General features: G+C 40.3%; 1 protein-coding gene across 2 annotated transcripts in view; it reads right to left on the bottom strand.

Moving 5' to 3' along the window:
• The window catches only part of VWA8 (von Willebrand factor A domain containing 8), a 348614-nt gene that overhangs the window by 238836 nt on the left and 89972 nt on the right, over positions 1 to 19806 (bottom strand). For both annotated transcript variants that reach the window (XM_075591071.1, XM_075591073.1), the window contains exons 15-17: positions 14728 to 14896; positions 12272 to 12349; positions 1587 to 1702 (exon numbers count right to left, since the gene is read on the bottom strand). In XM_075591071.1, coding sequence (XP_075447186.1) covers positions 1587 to 1702; positions 12272 to 12349; positions 14728 to 14896 — 363 coding nt within the window. The remainder of the gene's footprint in view (positions 1 to 1586; positions 1703 to 12271; positions 12350 to 14727; positions 14897 to 19806) is intronic.

Below are 19806 nucleotides of genomic sequence, written 5' to 3' on the forward strand. Positions count from 1 at the left end.
ATGTTCTTCTGGCTTAGGCTGCGCTTAAAGTGCCGGCGACGCGACGTCGCCAGAAAACAAATGTATTGCCGCTGTCGCGTGCGCTTATAGTAAGTGCGACACGACGGAGCGACGCAAAATTTGGAAGCCGGTCATATTTGATTATTCAGATGCTGTCGCCACATGTGACAGCCTCTGAACCAATGACCTGGTCGCCGCAAAGCGAATTACAACTCTTGCTAGCGGCGACGGCTAACGCCACCCGTCGTGCGCACTGTAAGCGCGGCCTAAGAAGGTGCACTTAGACAAAAAATGCAAAATGTAAAGCTTAATGCAAAACAGAAAGAGAAAACAGAAAGTATCCCAACTACTTCAAGTAACCCCTGCCATGCAAAAACATGTGGCTAGTGCAACAATAAAAATAGGAATATTAGTACTAGTTAGTAAAATCCTTTTTTCCCAACTTTGAGTAATGTTATTTGTGTAGGCCATAACTAATTAAGTAATATCATAAGATAAGGCACGATTAGCACGTTCAGGTCCTTAGCTACTTCTCTACGTGGCACAACAGCAAATGAAGCACCACTTGACTGGAGGCAGGGCTGGCTAGGAGTGTGGCAAGGCCCCGTGCCCAGTATGTGTGTGCGAAGTCTCTTTCCACCTCCGGAGCCGGCATCTTCTCCAGCTGCCACTCGACAACGCGTCGCCTTGATGATGCAATGTCATGTGATGTCACGTCGTTAAGGCAACGCGTGGTAGCAGGAGGAGATGCCGGCACTTTCAGAGGCCCGCGCTCTCCGCCAGCCCAACTCCAGTAATCAGAGTTGAAATGTTGTGGTGATTACGTAAGTTGGGCCAGGGAAGAGCGTGGGGCCTCTGTAGGGCCAGGGAAGAGCGTGGGGCCTCTGTAGGGCCAGGGAAGAGCGTGGGGCCTCTGTAGGGCCAGGGAAGGGCGTGGGGCCTCTGTAGGGCCAGGGAAGAGCGTGGGGCCTCTGTAGGGCCAGGGAAGAGCGTGGGGCCTCTGTAGGGCCAGGGAAGAGCGTGGGGCCTCTGTAGGGCCAGGGAAGGGCGTGGGGCCTCTGTAGGGCCAGGGAAGAGCGTGGGGCCTCTGTAGGGCCAGGGAAGAGCGTGGGGCCTCTGTAGGGCCAGGGAAGAGCGTGGGGCCTCTGTAGGGCCAGGTTCATTCGCACTAATAGCACCACCATCAAGCCACCCCTGGCCTGGGTTCAGTATGTTTTATGAGGTAGCAAATGTTAAGTGATGGTAACAAACGTGACCATATGTCCTAAGTAGAATTGTCATTGGAGTTACTGCTATTGCATCAATCAAAATGATCTAAGTGCTGTTATCAATATAATATTTAATAAGAATTTCGTGAATCACCTGATCATATTACGCAATGTGTTTCATAATATCACAAACTTTAGGTACTAATCTAAGTCTCAATATATGACATCTTTACAGTTGGCTAACAATCTGCTTAACCAGGTACAGTACTATAGATGGAATATATACCATAAAGCTATACGTTCTTTATAAACCGAAACCAGAACTTCTGCTTTAGAAGACTTTGGTGTGAAAAATAAGTTGCATATTAATATACACACCTTGAAAGGCAAGCCTTATTTACAGCATGATCAAGACTTTCATCAGGGTACTGAGATAAACGACGACAAATTCGCAGTAGCTGTCTTGTAGATAAAGATGAAGCCAATGATTGTGCCTGTCAGAATACAATAACAAAAATAATTATGTTTCACTTAGAAAAGAAATGTTTTTTTTTTTTAATTATTATCACTTTAATAGCCAACACACGTGGAACAGTATCAGATATTCCTAATACTGCAGCCCGCAATGGTGCAATCCCTCCTAGGACCAAAGTGAACCAATTCCAGTGACATCATTAAGGGGTCCCATAAGGGTAACTGATACAATTCTATACCAAAAACATGGGTGGGGCTGCTGCAGTGCTTGTGTTTTGGCCCCGCCCCCTGTCATGGCCACACCCCGACCTGTTTTGGCCACGCCCCCGCAACTAAAGATGCTTCCTACGGACCGCAGATAGCAGTGAAGTGCCTTCCACGCGCCCCCTGGACGCAGTGCAGATGTGCCGGCGCGTGCAGCGGAGCTTCAGCCTAAAGGGATCCAGACAAACACTCCAAGTCCAGGACGCAAAAAACTCCTGAGGAGGGACTCCAAAGAATGAACCGGAAGGCGCCGGACGGAGGAGATAAACCAGTCCCCTCCTGACAGTGCCACCCCTGACTCTTTGATAAAGTGCCAGCTACGGCGGGAAACACGTCAGAGTTTTGCTTCGGTCTCCCTATGGGCACTATGTCTTAATACATTGTAATTTTTTGGAACTTTGATCCTGCCTCCGCTTCTCTCTGATCTGCTGTGCTCCGTGTTATTCCTTTTTTATACCCCTCCTGACAGAGTCTATTACGAAGCTTCAGATTACATAAGTAACTGAAAACTATTTACGTTTTGTGGTGATAAATTGAGAAATATTACGTAATACACTATGGATAGTAGCCAGAAACAAGCTAAGGAATGTAACGCTCCCCGTACGCCCCCCAAACACTCCGGGTGTGTGGACATATGGGGCTCCTTATGGAAACAGGTTATGAGTGCATTTAAGGAAATGGCCCAAAACAAATTGAGAACACACAAAGATAAAAGAAAATTCCAGCTTTTAACAAAAAGGTTTTTGATAGACGAGCAAGAAATGATCTCATCTAAATGTAAGGATATCTGGAATAGGACGTGAGAGACACAAATTGTAAGCGATGTCCAGTTTTATGGCTTCCGAATCAGTATCAGTACAAATCTGCGCTCAAAGTCCCAGAACTATGGCATCCATAGGTCCCTAAGCCAAAATGAAGAAATGATATCATTCTGTCAAATAAACAAAGGACAGATTCGATGATAAAGGAAAAAATGAGGGAGCATAATAAGGCATCCAATGAATGGATAAAAGAGATGAGGAATAAGGGGGAAAAAAAGATGTAAACAAATTTATTTTAATAGTTCTTAACAAATCAACAAGAAGTGGATACAGGTTGCCACTTTGCACACTCCAAATCTGTGTGTAAAGGATTATGAGGAAAGGGATGATGAGTGGGATAAATGAGGGGTTAATGCTGAAGTAGAGCGATTATATTCAATCACATAGCACAGCTCTCTGCCCCGTTATGCCCACAGCACCAAAGCCCCCTTATATGAATTGCATTCACGCATCTGTGCAATTTAAACATGTGAATTGCAATTTAACCCTTAATCCAAAAATACATTGAAATTAATTCAAAAGTAGCAGCTTTAAATCAGTTTTTAGAAAAATGAATGCATGTATTAATGCAACGTAAAAGTTAAGAGTTGTTAAAAGTTTAAGACTAAAAAAATGCACTCTTATAAAGTTATTATAGTTATTCTTGCAGACGTGAATCATAAGCTGCTTTAATAATTTTTATTCACCAAGCGTATGAATAAACACTGTACTGTAGTATAGATGTTGCCATCAATGACAAAGAAGGTATAATTTGTTTGTTACGATCACATTTAATTATCTGGCTAAAATTTGATTGGTTTAGTCATTTCAGAGTTCAGCAATGTTAGTGTGTGTGCTGCAAATACCATAAATCTATATGGTATTGTATTTATATTATGGGACTCAGTATACTTTCAAAGTTTTTCCCAAGGGATTCCATAGCTGTTTATTCCATATACTTTCACCAAGCATTACCAAGGGTCCTTGAGATTGGGTTATATGGTGTTACAGTATGTTGATGACCTATTAATCCAAACTAAAGGAGAGAAAGAGCATATTGAAATTCTTACTCACGTTTTCACAGCCCTAGAAGACTCGGGGTTAAAATGCAATACCTCAAAAGGCACAAGTTTAAAAAAAGGATTTCCGACAAAGCAAAGAGTCTGATCCAAAAGCAGACGGAAGCTCTACAGATTATACCCTGGCCTACTTCTATCACAGGATTGAGAACATTTTTGGGCCTAGTTAATTTTTCGACGGAATTTATAGAAGGTAGGGGAGGGTTGCTGCTTTAAGTTTCCTCCTTTGTTAGACATAAATTCAACTTGAATATTAACCACGTCAGTGCATCGATCTACAATAGCACAGTGGTTGTGAAAATATTTAGAAAAAGGAAACATTATACAGATATACACATACTTATAGAAATATTAAATTACAAACATTCTCACATGAGTATTTAGTCCACCAAAACAAGTAACTGGTACATATTCTACCAGCCAAGAAAAAAATCTAAATTCCCTTTATCATACTGTATCTGAAACAAACAAGGTAAGTCAATGAAGATGTGTTGTTTTTACATGATAGTAGTGTGCTTAATCAATTTTGTCAGGAACATTGAAACACGTAATTAGTCCCACCTCTAATAGGCAGAAGCAAGACAGAAACAGGTGCTAGACTAAAAATAAAAGAAACAGACGTCAGTGGAACAAGGCTGGAAACACCCAGAAGCGCATGATTGAAAATTTGGGACAGTAAGTTCAGCACAAAGTAATTTTTCTGTGTATGTTCTGCTTTGATACTGCTAAAAATAATCTCAGCCAGTGAACACATGTATTTTACCATCCACTGATGGTTATGATTTCAAAACTTATTTCCCAGCCAAAATGAATTCTTACAATCCATTACACTATATTAATGTGATCATCCCATTTTCTTTCTATTTTAGAATTCTTTTTTTCCTCCTAAAAAGTTACATATGTTTGGTTAGTTTGACATCACTTGAAACTTTATATTCTACTGTTTGCACTCTTCTTTGAATTTGCTGTTGAAATCTGTATGTTAAATGATTGTTTATCAGACTAAACACTATTTTTTTTCCCATCAGCAAAGTCTTCCAGGTAAAAGTAAAAACAAGGAGGACGATACGTTCTTATAATGAAAACAACAAAGCATCCAGTTATTCATCCTACTTTTACATACTGTACCAACACATCATTCTCAATAGTTATCAATATTACCAACTCTGCTATACAGTTGTTTGAAAAAGAAAGTACACACTCGTTGAATTCCATGGTTTTACATATCAGGACATAATAACAATCATCTGTTCCTTAGCAGGTCTTAAAATTAGGTAAATACAACCTCAGATGAACAACAACACATGACATATTACACTGTGTCATGATTTATTTAACAAAAATAAGGCCAAAATGGAGAAGCCATGTGTGAAAAACTAAGTACACCTTATGATGCAATAGCTTGTAGAACCACCTTTAGCAGCAATAACTTGAAGTAATCATTTTCTGTATGACTTTATCAGTCTCTCACATCGTTGTGGAGGAATTTTGGCCCACTCTTCTTTACAACTTTGCTTCAGTTCATTGAGGTTTGCGGGCATTTGTTTATGCACAGCTCTCTAAAGGTCCCACCACAGCATTTCAATCGGGTTGAGGTCTGGACTTTGACTGGGCCATTGCAACACCTTGATTCTTTTCTTTTTCAGCCATTCTGTTGTAGATTTGCTGGTGTGCTTGGGATCATTGTCCTGTTGCATGACCAATTTCAGCCAAGCTTTAGCTGTCGGACAGATGGCATCACATTTGACTCTAGAATACTTTGGTATACAGAGGAGTTCATGGTCGACTCAATGACTGCAAGGTTCCCAGGTCCTGTGGCTGCAAAATCAAGCCCAAATCATCACCCCTCCACCACCGTGACTGACAGTTGATATGAGGTGTTTGTGCTGATATGCTGTGTTTGGTTTCGCCAAATGTGGTGCTGTGCATTATGGCCAAACATCTCCACTTTGGTCTCGTCTGTCCAAAGGACATTGTTCCAGAAGTCTTGTGGTTTGTTCAGATGCAACTTTGCAATCCTAAGCCGTGCTGCCATGTTCTTTTTAGAGAGAAGAGGCTTTTTCCTGGCAACCCTTCCAAACAAACCATACTTGTTCAGTCTTTTTCTAATTGTACTGTCATGAACTTTAACATTTAACATGCTAACTGAGGTCTGTAGAGTCTGAGATGTAACTCTTGTTTTTGTTTTTTTTTGCAATTTCTCTGCGCATTGCATGATCTGACCTTGGGGTGAATTTGCTGGGATGTCCACTCCTGGGAAGATTGGCAACTGTCTTGAATGTTTTCCACTTTTGAATAATCTTTCTCACTGTAGAATGATGGACTTTAAATTGTTTGGAAATAGCCTTATAACCCTTCCCAGATTGATGGGCAGCAACAATTGCTTCTCTAAGATCATTGCTGATGACTTTCCTCCTTGGCATTGTGTTAACACACACCTGAATGCTCCAGACCACCAAACTGCTAGAACGTCGGCTTTTATAGAGGTGGTCACACTTGCTGATGATCAATTAATTAAGGGCATTTGATTAGTAACACAAGTCTGCTACTTAACATCTTAATTCCTATGGAAGCAGTAAGGGTGTACTTAGTTTTTCACACATAGCTTCTCCATTTTGGCTTTATTTTTGTTAAATAAATCATGACACAGTGCAATATGTCATGTGTTGTTGTTCATCTGAGGTTGAATTTACCTAATTTTAAGACCTGCTAAGGAACAGATGATTGTTATTATGTCCTGATATGTAAAACCATAGAATTCAACGAGCGTGTACTTTCTTTTTCACACCACTGTAAATGGCTACAGGATGCAGAAACTGAATGCCGTTCAAAACAAAAAACAACAACTTTATCACAAGGATAACTAAAAGAAGCCCCCCTTCTTTTGCTTAAAAATGTACCGTAATATGGGTTCAATAGATGATAGACCCTCTTGTAAATAGACTCTAAGGGTAATATTTGCACAAGTCTCCAAGCTGCAAAACTGCAGTAAAAGCAAAATAATTAGACCAGATTTAATAAAGGAAAACTTCAAGTGCTTTCACTGGGATTTGTTTTCTTTTATTACTATGTTCTTGGCACTGTTTTTGTCCCAGTTTTGCAGTGGGTATACTTTAGATTCAAATTTGTAGCAGTCTATTTGCTAAAGTTCCTACCAACTGGCTCTTATTTGATGTCTACTTTATATGCACTCTTATACTACTTATATTATTTCATCATTGTTAGAAAGAGATGCTTGTAACCCTGCCTTTTTGCTCATTTATAACAAAGAAACAAAAGAAGGAAACTAGGAAGTTATCTTAGTAGTGCATAATTCCAGTGCCTGACAGCACAATGTCAGAGACAGGGAAGAGATTGCCTGTGGATGGCGAGGGCATGTTATTTTTAGGTAAAGCTGAAGGAAGTAAAACACAAACCCAGTTTGCTGTTGCGCAGAAACAACCTTACCTAGAGTATCAATAAATGAAACCACCTATACCTGTCAAATTTAAGGAGTCAATACAGTAACATATTCCCTGGCTCTGGTGGCTCTGCACTTTTCTTCCTCAGTGTGGTGGGAGAATGGAGCTTAATAAAATGTGCTTGTGTTGTATATTCAGTCAGATTCATTTGTTTTAGTGCTGGTTGCAAATGGATTTGAATAGAATTTTTTTTTTACATTTATTTATAAAATGTTTTACCAGGAAGTAATACATTGAGAGATACCTTAAGTTTTCAAGTATGTCCTGGGCATAGAGTTAAGATGACAAATAATACATGGTTACAATACATAGTTACATAAGTGAACAGGGGATACATTATATACATGACATTGCATGCACAGTTAAAGATAATATATATGGGGGCGTATGTAACAGTTACAGACCAGGTTAACATGTGAGACAGCTTTTGTTTTGAAAGAACTTAGACTGGTGGTGGCTGTGAGAGTAGGTTGTTCCAGTTGTCGGGTGCACGGTAAGAGAAGGAGGAGCAGCCGGATACTTTGCTGAACCTTGGGACCATGAACAGTCTTTTGGAGTCTGATCTCAGGTGATAAGTGCTGCATGTGGTAGGGGTGAGGAGCTTGTTCAGGTAGCTGGGTAACTTGCCCAGAAAGAATTTGAAGGCAAGACAAGAAAGGTGAACTTTGTGCCCAGACTCAAGTGATGACCAATCTAGTTCTTTGAGCATTTCACAGTGATGTGTGTTGTAGTTGCATTGGAGAACAAAATGGCATATTGAATTGTAGAGGGTATCAAGCTTGCTAAGGTGAGTTTGGGATGCCGAGCCGTATACTATGTCCCCATAGTCTATAATTGGCATTAGCATCTGCTGTGCGATACGCTTTCTGACCAGCAGACTTAGGGAAGTTTTTATCCTGTAAAGTACACCTAGTTTGGCATAGGTTTTGGATGTCAGGGTATCAATGTGCATCCCAAATGTTAAATGTGAGTCAAACCATATGCCCAAGTATTTAAATCTAGTAACAGGAGTTAAGGTGGTATTAGCGTTGGTTCTGATCTGGAGCTCAGTCATTAAAAACTTTAAAAATTTAGCATTGGTCCCAAATACCATTGTTACCGTCTTGTCAGTGTTTAAAAACAGTTTGTTTTGGGAGATCCAATTTTCAAGTCTCAAAAAGTCAGATTGAAGTATGTGTTCAAGGTCTGAGAGGCTATGGCTGTGTGCATATAGGATTGTGTCATCTACATACATGTGCATTGAAGCTCCCTTACAAGCTGTGGGAAGATCATTGATGAACACTGAGAAGAGTAGGGGCCCCAGAACAGAGCCTTTGCGGGACACCAAAGGTGATATCCAAGGGGTTGGTTTGAGCCTGAGATAGACACGGGATCTACCTGATAGGTAGGAATGAAACCAGTTTAAAGCATGCTTCCCTATTCCAAAGCACTGGAGTTTGTTAAGAAAGATAACATGATCAACAATACCAAAAGTCTTTGCAAAATCTAGGAATATTGCACCAGTGAGTTGTCCCAGTCCCATTCCATACTGTATTTCATTGCAAACTTTTAGCAGGGTAGTTACCGTGGAGTGTTTGGGGCAAAAGCCAGATTGGAATTGGTTAGGGAAACTTGTCTTGGTATAGTAATCGCTTAATTGGGAGTGAATACATTTTCCATGACTTTGGATAGTATTGGGAGAAGAGAGATTGGCCTGTAGTTTGAGACAGTGTTTTTGGCCCCACTTTTGAAGATTGGGACAACTCTAGCAGTTTTCCAGGTCTTAGGGATATAGCCTGCAGGCAGAATAGAGTTGACAATGGAAGCAATAGGTTTGGCAATGGCTGGGGCACCAAGTCTTAGGAACTTAGATTGTAGTAAGTCAGGTCCACATTGGCTCCTTAGTTTTAATTTGAAGAGCGCTTGTGTAATCTCCTCTTCGGATACTGGGACAAATTGAAAATTGTGAGCAGTGTTGGGAGAGGGTGGGGCTATGGGGGTACTCACAGAATGAGGTTCATGTTTGTGGTTTGGGTTGCGTTTCGCTAATAAGTTTGTAGCACACCCCACAAAGTAACCATTGAATGCATTTGCAATGTCAGTGGATTTGTCAGAGTAATATCCTCCTTAGTGATATTACTTGGTTGTTGACAGCTAGAAGGTTGGAATATATTGTTGCTAACCTTCTAGAAGTCCGCTGTGTTTGATGTATTCTGGTGAAGATTGTGCTTTTGCACACACATATATACATACACACCCTACAAATACTACAGATACATTGATGACCTGTTTATAATATGGACAGAGGGTGAAGGAAACCTAAAAAATTCCACGAATCCCTGAACTCATTCCATCCATCAATTAAACTCAAAATGGATTATTTGGCAAACCTAGTAAACTTTCTAGATATAACAGTAACACTGATAGATGGCAAACTACACACACATCTGTATACAAGAAACCAACAGACAGGTGCAGTTACCTCCACAACTCCAGCTTCCATCCCACTCATACCAAACAAGGTATCATACACAGCCAGGCTATAAGATACCACCGCATATGCTCTGACACTGAAGACAGAAACAGGCATCTCACAACCCTGACCGAATCGTTCAGACAGAAGGGATACAAACCAAAGACCATTGCCAAAACTATTACATCTGCACTAAAAGCCCCACAAGAACACCTGCTACAATACAAACAGAAAGAACCTACCACACGCATACCACTAGTGGCCACATACAACCCTACCCTAGAGGGAATACGAAAAATAATCAAAGATCTGCAACCCATGCTGGCAGAGGATGTGAGACTAAAATAAATTTTTCCCAAACCTCCCATTCTTGCATTCCAGCAACCACCAAACCTCAAACAGAAATTAGTCAGCAGAAAACTTCACAACGAACTTAAAGACACTGATAATGGCACAAAACCGTGCAACAACAAATGCTGCAAACTCTGCAAACATATATGCCAAGATCCCACAGCCAGTCACAACCATGGAACACTCAATGTTAAAGGATCATACAGCTGCACATCCAGGAATATCGTGTATATGATTTAGTGCAACAAATGTGACCAAGGTTGCTACATTGGGGAAACCAGCCCAAAACTACAAGGCAGAATGAATATGCACAGACAATCCATACTCCATCACGAAGAAGGAAGATACTGCTGACCTGTGGGACATCATTTCTCACAGCCAGATTATTGCATAAATGATTTAAAAATCAAAATCCTCAATGGAATGTTTAAACACACCCAAGAACGGAAAACATTTGAACTCAGAATGATAAAACTCTTTGAAACCAAAACCAAAGGACTTAATGCGGACATGGGTTTTGTCACACCCTATCAAAATTGTTTGTAATTATCCTGCTTGCCTCTATTCTTATCCACACTTTCTCTCCCCCACAGTATCCCTCCCCCTCCATACCTTTCCTTGTCACCCTCCCCTGGCTTCAAACCCTTTTAACACCCTACCTTATATACAGTACATATCTGTTTGTTTTTTTCTCTCTACACTGTTTTAGCCATAGATCCCTGTGTATATCAGTATTGCTTGACCTGAAGAAGAGAGGAGAACTCTTGAAAGCTTGTCCTATGACAAAAATTGTTAGTCCAATAAAAAACGTATCACCTAATACTGAAGAACTCATTTATTCTGCACTATCGCAACTGGACTAACACGGCTATTTTCTGATGTATATATATATGTATATATATGTAATCCACTCCAGCAGGAGCAGACACAAGACAGCACTCAAAGGTAAGTAAGAAAACTTGTATTCAAAAATAAACATAGCACAAACATGACCAACGTTTTGGTCCTTATGGGACCTTCCTCAGCACCACCCTGAGGCTAAGAGGTAATGGTAGTAAAAGTTTAATTCTATAACATTATCTTCCACTTGGCATCTTAGAATTTCCTTTTGAAACATTTTTTTTAAAAAAGCCCAAAAAACCACATGGGAATTAGAATTTTTTTTTAAATAATTCAGAACAGGTTTAGTTTTGAATCAAGTCCCTCTCTTATTATTAGCGTACACTTCTACAGGATAAACATATTACACAGTATTGCACAATGAGGTGGGCAATGATACTTTTAGATTTGTTTTTGTACATGTGTAGCCCCCTTTCCCACGTGTCTAGGGAAATTACCTGTGCTGCCGTTACCAGAGTGGAGGTCTGATCCTCTGCTGCTGAGAGCCTGGGGTGATCACGTTTCACCTCTGAGGGAGCTCCCGTTGGAGTGTGTCCCTTTTCAAGTGTCTCTTAGAAATGCCTATGGTCTGGTCCAAGACCGCAGGCCGCACACACCGCGTGGTGTCAGTTTCCGTTGCAAGGATACTATACAGTTACTGGGGAAACGTCCCTATTTATGGGCCTTCCCTGCAGCAATCACAAACTATATTGAGTTGGGGCCTAGCTTGGACCTGAGGGGGAAATCTGGCCTAGTCCAGCGGAGCACTGCTCCCTGGACACTACCTTCCTCCTCTCCGTCCTGCTACCGACTGGTGTGCTCCTCCAAGCGCGCCAAATGCATCTCTTAGCTTGCCCGTGGTTCTAGCAGCCCTATTGGCTGCAATAGCCCATGTGTTAAGCAGCCCCAGGGGCTGCTGGAACTTGTAGTCCCTAGGTCTCCTTTGCGGAGCCTATTCTAAGATGGCCGCCACACTTACTGCGCATGTGTGCCTGAACTTGCACTGCGCATGCACATATCTGCCATCACGCATGCGCGAAGATCAAGATGGCCGGTGCTCCGCCGCGCAGCTCCGGCGGTACCTAACACCTCGCTGTAGCCTCTCCTCCTCCCGCACCTCTGCCGGGTCCACCCACAGTGCTGGCGGCACCCGGGCAGATCGGCAGCCGTCCCCTCTCCCCACAGACCCGAAGGTAGGGCACCTGGCTACATCTGCTAACTTGTACCATACTGCAAATATAGTAACAGGAATAATGCGCTTTATACCTTTTATCACCATATCATTTTGGATGAAGCGACTCACCGTGGGGTCTTTCGTCTCACGAAGTTTGTGTGTCAATGTCAGCAGTTGTTCCACTGCTTCCTTTGGGACATTGGGTACCTGTTTGAGATTAGAGACATTATCTGAATTATGGCCACTGATTTATTATACTCTTGAATTAAAACAAGTAAAATGTAATCACGCACACAGACAGAGCTAGCAATTCTCTAGAGTTCACCATGACTCCCCATGGGAACAGTTCAATTAAATGGTCTCTTGTGGCAGTAAGTGAAGGAGATCTCCATGTTTCTATGCTCACTCACTGTCATAGTCATGCCTAGCAATGTTGGACATGCAGGATGTGTCTCCCTGTTGGGGTGGATGAGCAATCTGTAGCACATTTCTTCTGTGGCTGTTAAACATTGACGAGCACAAAACAAATTAGAGAACCCAGAATTTATAATGGACTTTACACCCTGGCCCTGAGGGGAGACTGGGGTATGAAGGAGGAAGGATGGTACAAGAGGCAGTGCACAAAGTGTGATAAGAGGAAAAGAGGATTCTGGATATATCTCTAGTCTTTAGTAAACCCGAGTGCTCCCTGTTGTCTCTTTGCCAACTCCCCCCGGCACCTGATCCATCCTGTAACCATCTTAACCTTATGCAGAGTATCTTGATTTTGATCTCAACTCCTCTGTGTGAGTTTGATGCAGGTTTGGGGTCTTTCTTGCATTGCTTGCTTTTCTGCATGGTTCATTCTTTAAACAGCACCATATATATGCTATGAAGCGCTATGTACATTAATGGTGCTATATAAATAAAGACATATATACATACATACATGTCAATATACTCTCCCATCAATAAATCCATCTTCTAAAAATTGGGGCTGAGAGCTAAGCTTTAGCCCCTTGGAACATACAGGGAATCTGTCTGACACTCTCAATGCTCCTTATTCCATATGGTGAGAAGAAGATTAATGTGCAGTTGATAAATACAACTCATAGGGCCAGTAGATAGGCTTAAAAAAAATGTAGAGTAATCTATCATTAGAAGGTATATATACAGTGCATACATACCTACAAAATTCTATTTTATAGTAATTTGTTGCATGTTTACTGTAAGTCACAGCACAAGAATAGACCCAATAAGCACTTATATGCATATTTTAAGTGAAGTACAACCAGATAAGCTTCTTTCTTCTTTCAACCACTCGAGTCAATTACAGTACAATTTATGAGACCTGTAAAATAGTCAAGAACCCCAGTATTTTAGAAGTGAAGGTGGAAAAAAAAGACAGTCCATAAAAATAGCCTCAATGATCTGCAGAACAGTGCTCACCCGCCATTAAAGGGTTAAACAGGCATATGAAAAGGAATACTGCTTACTGAGTTACTCTTTTTATGACTTGTGTCTCCAACTCGGAGGCCCTGTGATTTCATTTACTTTTTATACAAGGGTTGTCGTTGCTCTTCATCCTCTTATCAATACATCTTAATTCTGTTGGGAGACCATTTAGATGATTTTTTTTTTTTAATGGATGATGTGACTTACAGGAAATCCCCAATTGACACATAATAGAAAAATAACTTTAAGTGCTGTTGTTGCCTAATGTCTGTGATGTTTCTGTTTCTATTATAACTGTCTTCCATATGAGTGCCTGGCATTTCTGTATTTCTTTACAGCTGCCTGATAAATGTGTGAGTAGTGAGGCTTTCAATCCGTTATGGATATTAACCAGCAGGGGCACTCAACTCTAGTCCTAAAACTTACCCCCCAGTCTCCCCCCCCACCCCACAGCCCCCCTCCCCCCAGCCCCTCCTTACATAGATCCAACCTGACATATTGGGTGGATCTTGAGGACCAGAGTTGAGCTCCCCTGTACTACAGCATGAAGCCCAAACAAGATCTTTTAAGTATATAAACCAGTATATGTCTGTGGATCTACCGTAATTCAGTTAAATGCATATTATACGGCATTATTTTGTGTAAACTTTAGAGCCTTGAAGCTCCTTGTAAATAATATGGAAGGCAAATATATTTGGATGCAGCAAACTTTAATTTGACAGCTCATATGAACAAAGGCAAAAGTGGTTAAATTCTGGGACAAAAAACTGCACCATACATACGGTATCAGAAAAATATAAAGTTATTAAAATCAAAGTAGTTTTTTTCTTTGCTACATCTAGAGCAATGTTTTTGCACTACAATTGCACAATGTTTGCCATGATACATATCACCCTATAGGTGTCTATGGATCACCCTTAACTTTACATTAACTACAGTAGAACTGGTAAACATATTATATTGTGGCTGCCTGTGTAAGTATTAAAGCAGTGCAAAACACTGCCTTTATTTGAATAGCAGTGGGTGCCCTAAGCATATGCATTTATGTTTTTAGAACATCACAATTTCGTTTTGAGACACAAAAGGTAATATGAATCACTTCATGCAGACCACCCTGGCCGCAAAGTGTTTAAGGCCCGAGCTATACTCACCATCTCTCTCAATATCTGAATCTCCTCTTTCTTGGTTGAAGGTTTAACTTCATGGAACAGAAACATAGTCAGAAGCTCTGCACTCATCCATTGCTTAGTGTTACCGCCAATCACTGGAGGCTCTGCTAGCGCAATTATCCTGAAAGACGGGTGTATAGGAAAGATGGATCTGCAAAAAAAAATAAAATACATACATTCAACAGTGTGAATACAGATATAATATACTGGACATAAAATACGGTCCTGTTAAAATGAAGTGTACATAAATATACTAAGCAACAAAACAATTCATATTTAACTAAAGGTATACTATATACCATTTTATATTGTAGGATGATAGTGCTAAAAATAGACAATACTGACGAAGTCGGAGAAAAAGAAATCTAAATTAATATTTTAGCAATATCTTTATTTCCTTCTGTGATCCCCTGGGGGATTCTAGTTAATAGTAAGGACTAGGGAACCTTATCCATGCGACCCTCCACCCCAACATACAGTAAGTATTTTCTCAGGCATATTTGATTTATGGTTATTTATGACACTGCATTATGCATTTACAACACTCAAAAGAGGATTTTTCCTCTCTGATTATATTGATATTAAAGACCTTTTTAATATATACAGTCACATTATACCAACATTTTGAGGGTGAAAGGTACAAATATACCGTAGCATGATATTTACATTTTAAATTAGACCGTCTTGTGGGGGCCAAACATGCCAACACACAAGCTGCAATGTCGGCCACACAAAAACAACCGCCATCAACGCCATCAGTATCTCACTGGAAAAACATGCAATATGGAATTATATTTGTATTTTATTTTCAACCAATCTTGTGGGGGACCAAACTCCTATACCAGTCACACAACCACCACCATAACATCTAGGTTGGAATTGGCAATTGGCACTGCAGACCAGGCAGCCATAAATGTAACATTTGGCAATGCATGTATGTTCCAATAATAAATAGTTACTGTTCCATCTCAGTTCCTGTAAGGTGATTACCCCTGAAGAAGTGACGTCAGTAGACACGAAACGCGCGTAGGGTGGAGCTTAGACTGTACGTGGAACTGCGTGCGTGAGCTGGCTGAGGAGAGGAGCGGCGGTGTATTAGTGACGTCATCTGAGGTGGACCTGGCACTCACAGTCGCGGCCGCGATTAGGAGATAGACGCGGGACCCAGCCTCTACACACATCGCACTGTGGACGGCACGTTTTAATCTGCTCGTAAAGGTCGTATAGCATGTGAGTGCATTTGCTGTTGATCTTAATTGTTTTATTACATTTTGTTACGGTACTTCACCATTGGCATTTTTATTATTTTTATGTATCTTCCGTGACTGTGATTGATCCATGTGGAGAGGGCAACTATAACCATCTGCAGACCCACTGCTATCCAGTCTCACACACCAGAGCACCAGCTAAAGATACCTTTCAAGGCCTTTTGAAATCTACTTTCATGTAAGTGGTTAGCAGCTGCGTGGGTGTGATCTCCAGTATCAGAGAGTACTGGCAATGGTCCGTTTGTTTTGTCTGATTTCAGATACACATTTACCAGCAAAGAATTTCTGAAAGATCATCTGTGAGATCTACGAACTGTTCCTTTATTCAGAGAACTGGGAACTTAATCCATCAGGTTTAGTATACCTGGTAGTGCGCCAAGGACTTTTTCTCCCTTTTTTTGCTATTTTGGGGAAGAAATAGTGCAAAAGTCTCACAAGGGTAATATGAATCTCAGAATTCAATAGAGGTGTGTTTTAGGATCAGAACACGTGAATTCTCTTCTATTCCAGTGACCTCTCTGGGACAGGACCTATGACATACAGTAATGTACTGTGTAGGGATGTTTGTTTGATCTTTTTCTTTGAAGAAACTGTTCTGCATTTTGTGCACAATAACTGTATGTTCTTGTAATAATCTTTTTCTGTAACCTAAGCACATATATATATTCAAATAAAACGTTAGTGAGTGATGCTTTGGGCTCTGAATTAACTGCTTGTACACTTTGTAGAGAGTATTTAGATTTTCGGACAGATTTTTGTGTTATAGCTTTTTCCATAATAAACAGTGATCTTAGACTCATATTTGATATTTCTTCGGTGGTGTTAGCTTATAGATATGCATGCAATTGAGTAAGGGGTAAATATGAATTAATTGGAAGTACCTTGTGGAGGAGAAAGGTGAGTTATTAACCCATGTCCCATATGCTGGTCACGTGCTCACAAGTGGGCTGTACGTGACACTGCCTTTCCCCATTTTTTTGTTATTACATTGCTTCCCTACTTCTAAATTCTCTGAAGATGCAATGGCAATACTATTACACTCTTGTTTCTGTAGTAAGGACTTTGTTATTTGCAATCTCTGCAGGACCAAAGCCACAAAATCTTAAGTGTATATTCTATAAGAGTCTATATGTGGGGTGCCACCTTTGTGATGTATGTTCATTATATTTATTCTTACACATTAGAAATGCTGATTTCAGCCAATGTTTGCACACTCGAAACTGTAGCAGGAATATATATATTTAAACTTGTTTATAACTCTGCTAACTGCAAGTTACATCTGAGCCCTGAAAGCTGCAGTTCAAGCTGCCGTTTAAAAAACAATTTCCATTCAATATGTGCATCACTACAATCTGCACACTGACAAGTGATTAGCTAAGTTGCCAATCGATCCGTTCTCCTGTAATCAATCGCTGAAGATTCGGCTTGGGGGTCTTTAAATCACTGTTAGTGCTGCAAAAGAGTACCCAGGATGCAACGTTCTGTGTGGAAGATCATGTGACCAGGCAGGCACTAGATACAATTTGTGCACTGCTAGTGAGAACGGCAAAATGGAAGGGGATATGACTTTATAAATGGTCGCTATAGAAACAAAAATGCTTGTTACATTAGAATACATTAAAATGTCTTAAAAATAGTTTTTTTTATGCTACAAGTATTTTCTCATAGTACAGAACTGATTTATTTAAACACACACACACACACACACACACACACACACACACACACACACACACACACACACACACACACACACACACACACACACACACACACACACACACTAGGGAAATTGCTTGAACTGCAGCTTTAACTAGCACCTCATAAAATCAGTGATTGTAAATACAGAAACATTAGCTATCCTATTTTTAGCTGTTAACGCCTACATTTGCTAGGCTATTAAATACTGTATCTTCAATTATTAATCTACTCTTAGAAACAGTACAGAGTGTTTTGCATGACTGAGTTTTTCGTTAATTAAACCCCAATATATGTTTCAAAGTGGGACTGCCGCTTTAGCATTGTATTGTCATTATGAGAAATTGTAAAATTTAGAGGGGCTGTTCTACTTATCAATGCACAGTGCAGCATGTTCATTTGCAGGGATAGAAATATGTCCTTACTAAACCGGAGTTACATAGTTACATAGTAGATGAGGTTGAAAAAAGACTTTCGTCCATCAAGTTTAACCTATGCTAAATTTAGACAACAGATACTTTATCCTATATCTATACTTATTGATCCAGAGGAAGGCAAACAAAAAACCCCATTAAGGGGAAAAATTAATTCCTTCCTGACTCCAAGAATTGGCAATCGGATTAATCCCTGGATCAACATCCTTCCCATGTATACTTATTTGGTATATCCCTATATACCTTTCCCAACTAAAAAGATGTCCAACCTTTTTTTGAACAAATCTATTGTATCTGCCATCACAGTCTCCATGGGTAATGAATTCCACATTTTAACTGCCCTTACTGTAAAGAACCCTTTCCTTTGTTGCTGGTGAAATTTCCTCTAACCTTAAGGGATGGCCCAGAGTCCTTTGTACTGCCCGTGGGATGAATAGTTCTTTTGAAAGCTCCTTGCATTGTCCCTGAATATATTTGTACATAGTTATCATATCCCCTCTTAGACGCCTCTTTTCTAATGTAAATAAATCTAATTTAGCTAGCATCTCCTCATAAGTTAAAATGTCCATCCCATTTATTAATTTGGTGGCTCTTCTCTGCACTCTCACTAGTTCCATGTCTTTTCTTAGGATTGGTGCCCAAAATTGCACTCCATATTCAAGGTGTGGTCTTATTAATGCTTTGTAAAGGGGCATAATTATGTTTACTTCCCTTCCATCCATTGCCCGTTTGATGCAAAATAAGATTGTTTGCCTTTGCAGCTACTGCATGACATTGGGCACTATTGCTAAGCCTGCTGTCTACAAGCACTCCTAAATCCTTCTCTATCAAGGATTCCCCCAATATATCTCCATTTAATTTGTAAGTCGCCTTTTTATTCTTGCATCCCAAATGCATAGCCTTACATTTATCTGTATTAAACCTCATCTGCCATTTACCTGCCCACGTTTCCAGTCTCTCCAAGTCCTTCTGAAGAGAAATTACATCCTGCTCTGATTGTATTACCTTACACAATTTAGTATCATCAGCAAAGATGGAGACTTTGCTCTCAATCCCAACCTCAAGGTCATTAATAAACAAGTTAAAAAGCAGGGGTCCCAGTACCGATCTCTGAGGTACTCCACTCACGACTTTAGCCCAACCTGAAAAAGTTCCATTTATGACAACCCTCTGTTGTCTGTCCTTTAACCAGTTTTCAATCCAGGTGCATATATTATTACTGAGTCCAATTTTCTTTATTTTGAACACCAACCTCTTGTGTGAAACCGTATCAAAAGCCTTTGCAAAATCTAAGTAGACCACATCAACTGCATTACCCTGGTCTAAATTCCTACTTACCTCCTCAAAGAAACAAGTAAGGTTAGTTTGGCAAGATCTATCCTTCATAAATCTATTCTGACTATTACTAATAATTTTGTTTTCCATTAGGTATTCCTGAATATTATCCCGTATTAAATCTTCAAGTAGTTTCCCTACTATTGAAGTCAGGCTTACAGGTCTGTAATTTCCCGGTTGTGATCTAGCTCCCTTTTTAAATATAGGCACCACATCTGTTTTACGCCAATCTTGTGGTACTGAGCCTGTGGAAAGGGAGTCCTTGAATATTAAATATAATGGTTTTGCTATTACTGAGCTTTACTCCTTGAGAACTCTTGGATGTA

The sequence above is a fragment of the Ascaphus truei genome, chromosome 3, assembly GCF_040206685.1.
Source record: "Ascaphus truei isolate aAscTru1 chromosome 3, aAscTru1.hap1, whole genome shotgun sequence".
Classification (NCBI taxonomy): domain Eukaryota; kingdom Metazoa; phylum Chordata; class Amphibia; order Anura; family Ascaphidae; genus Ascaphus; species Ascaphus truei.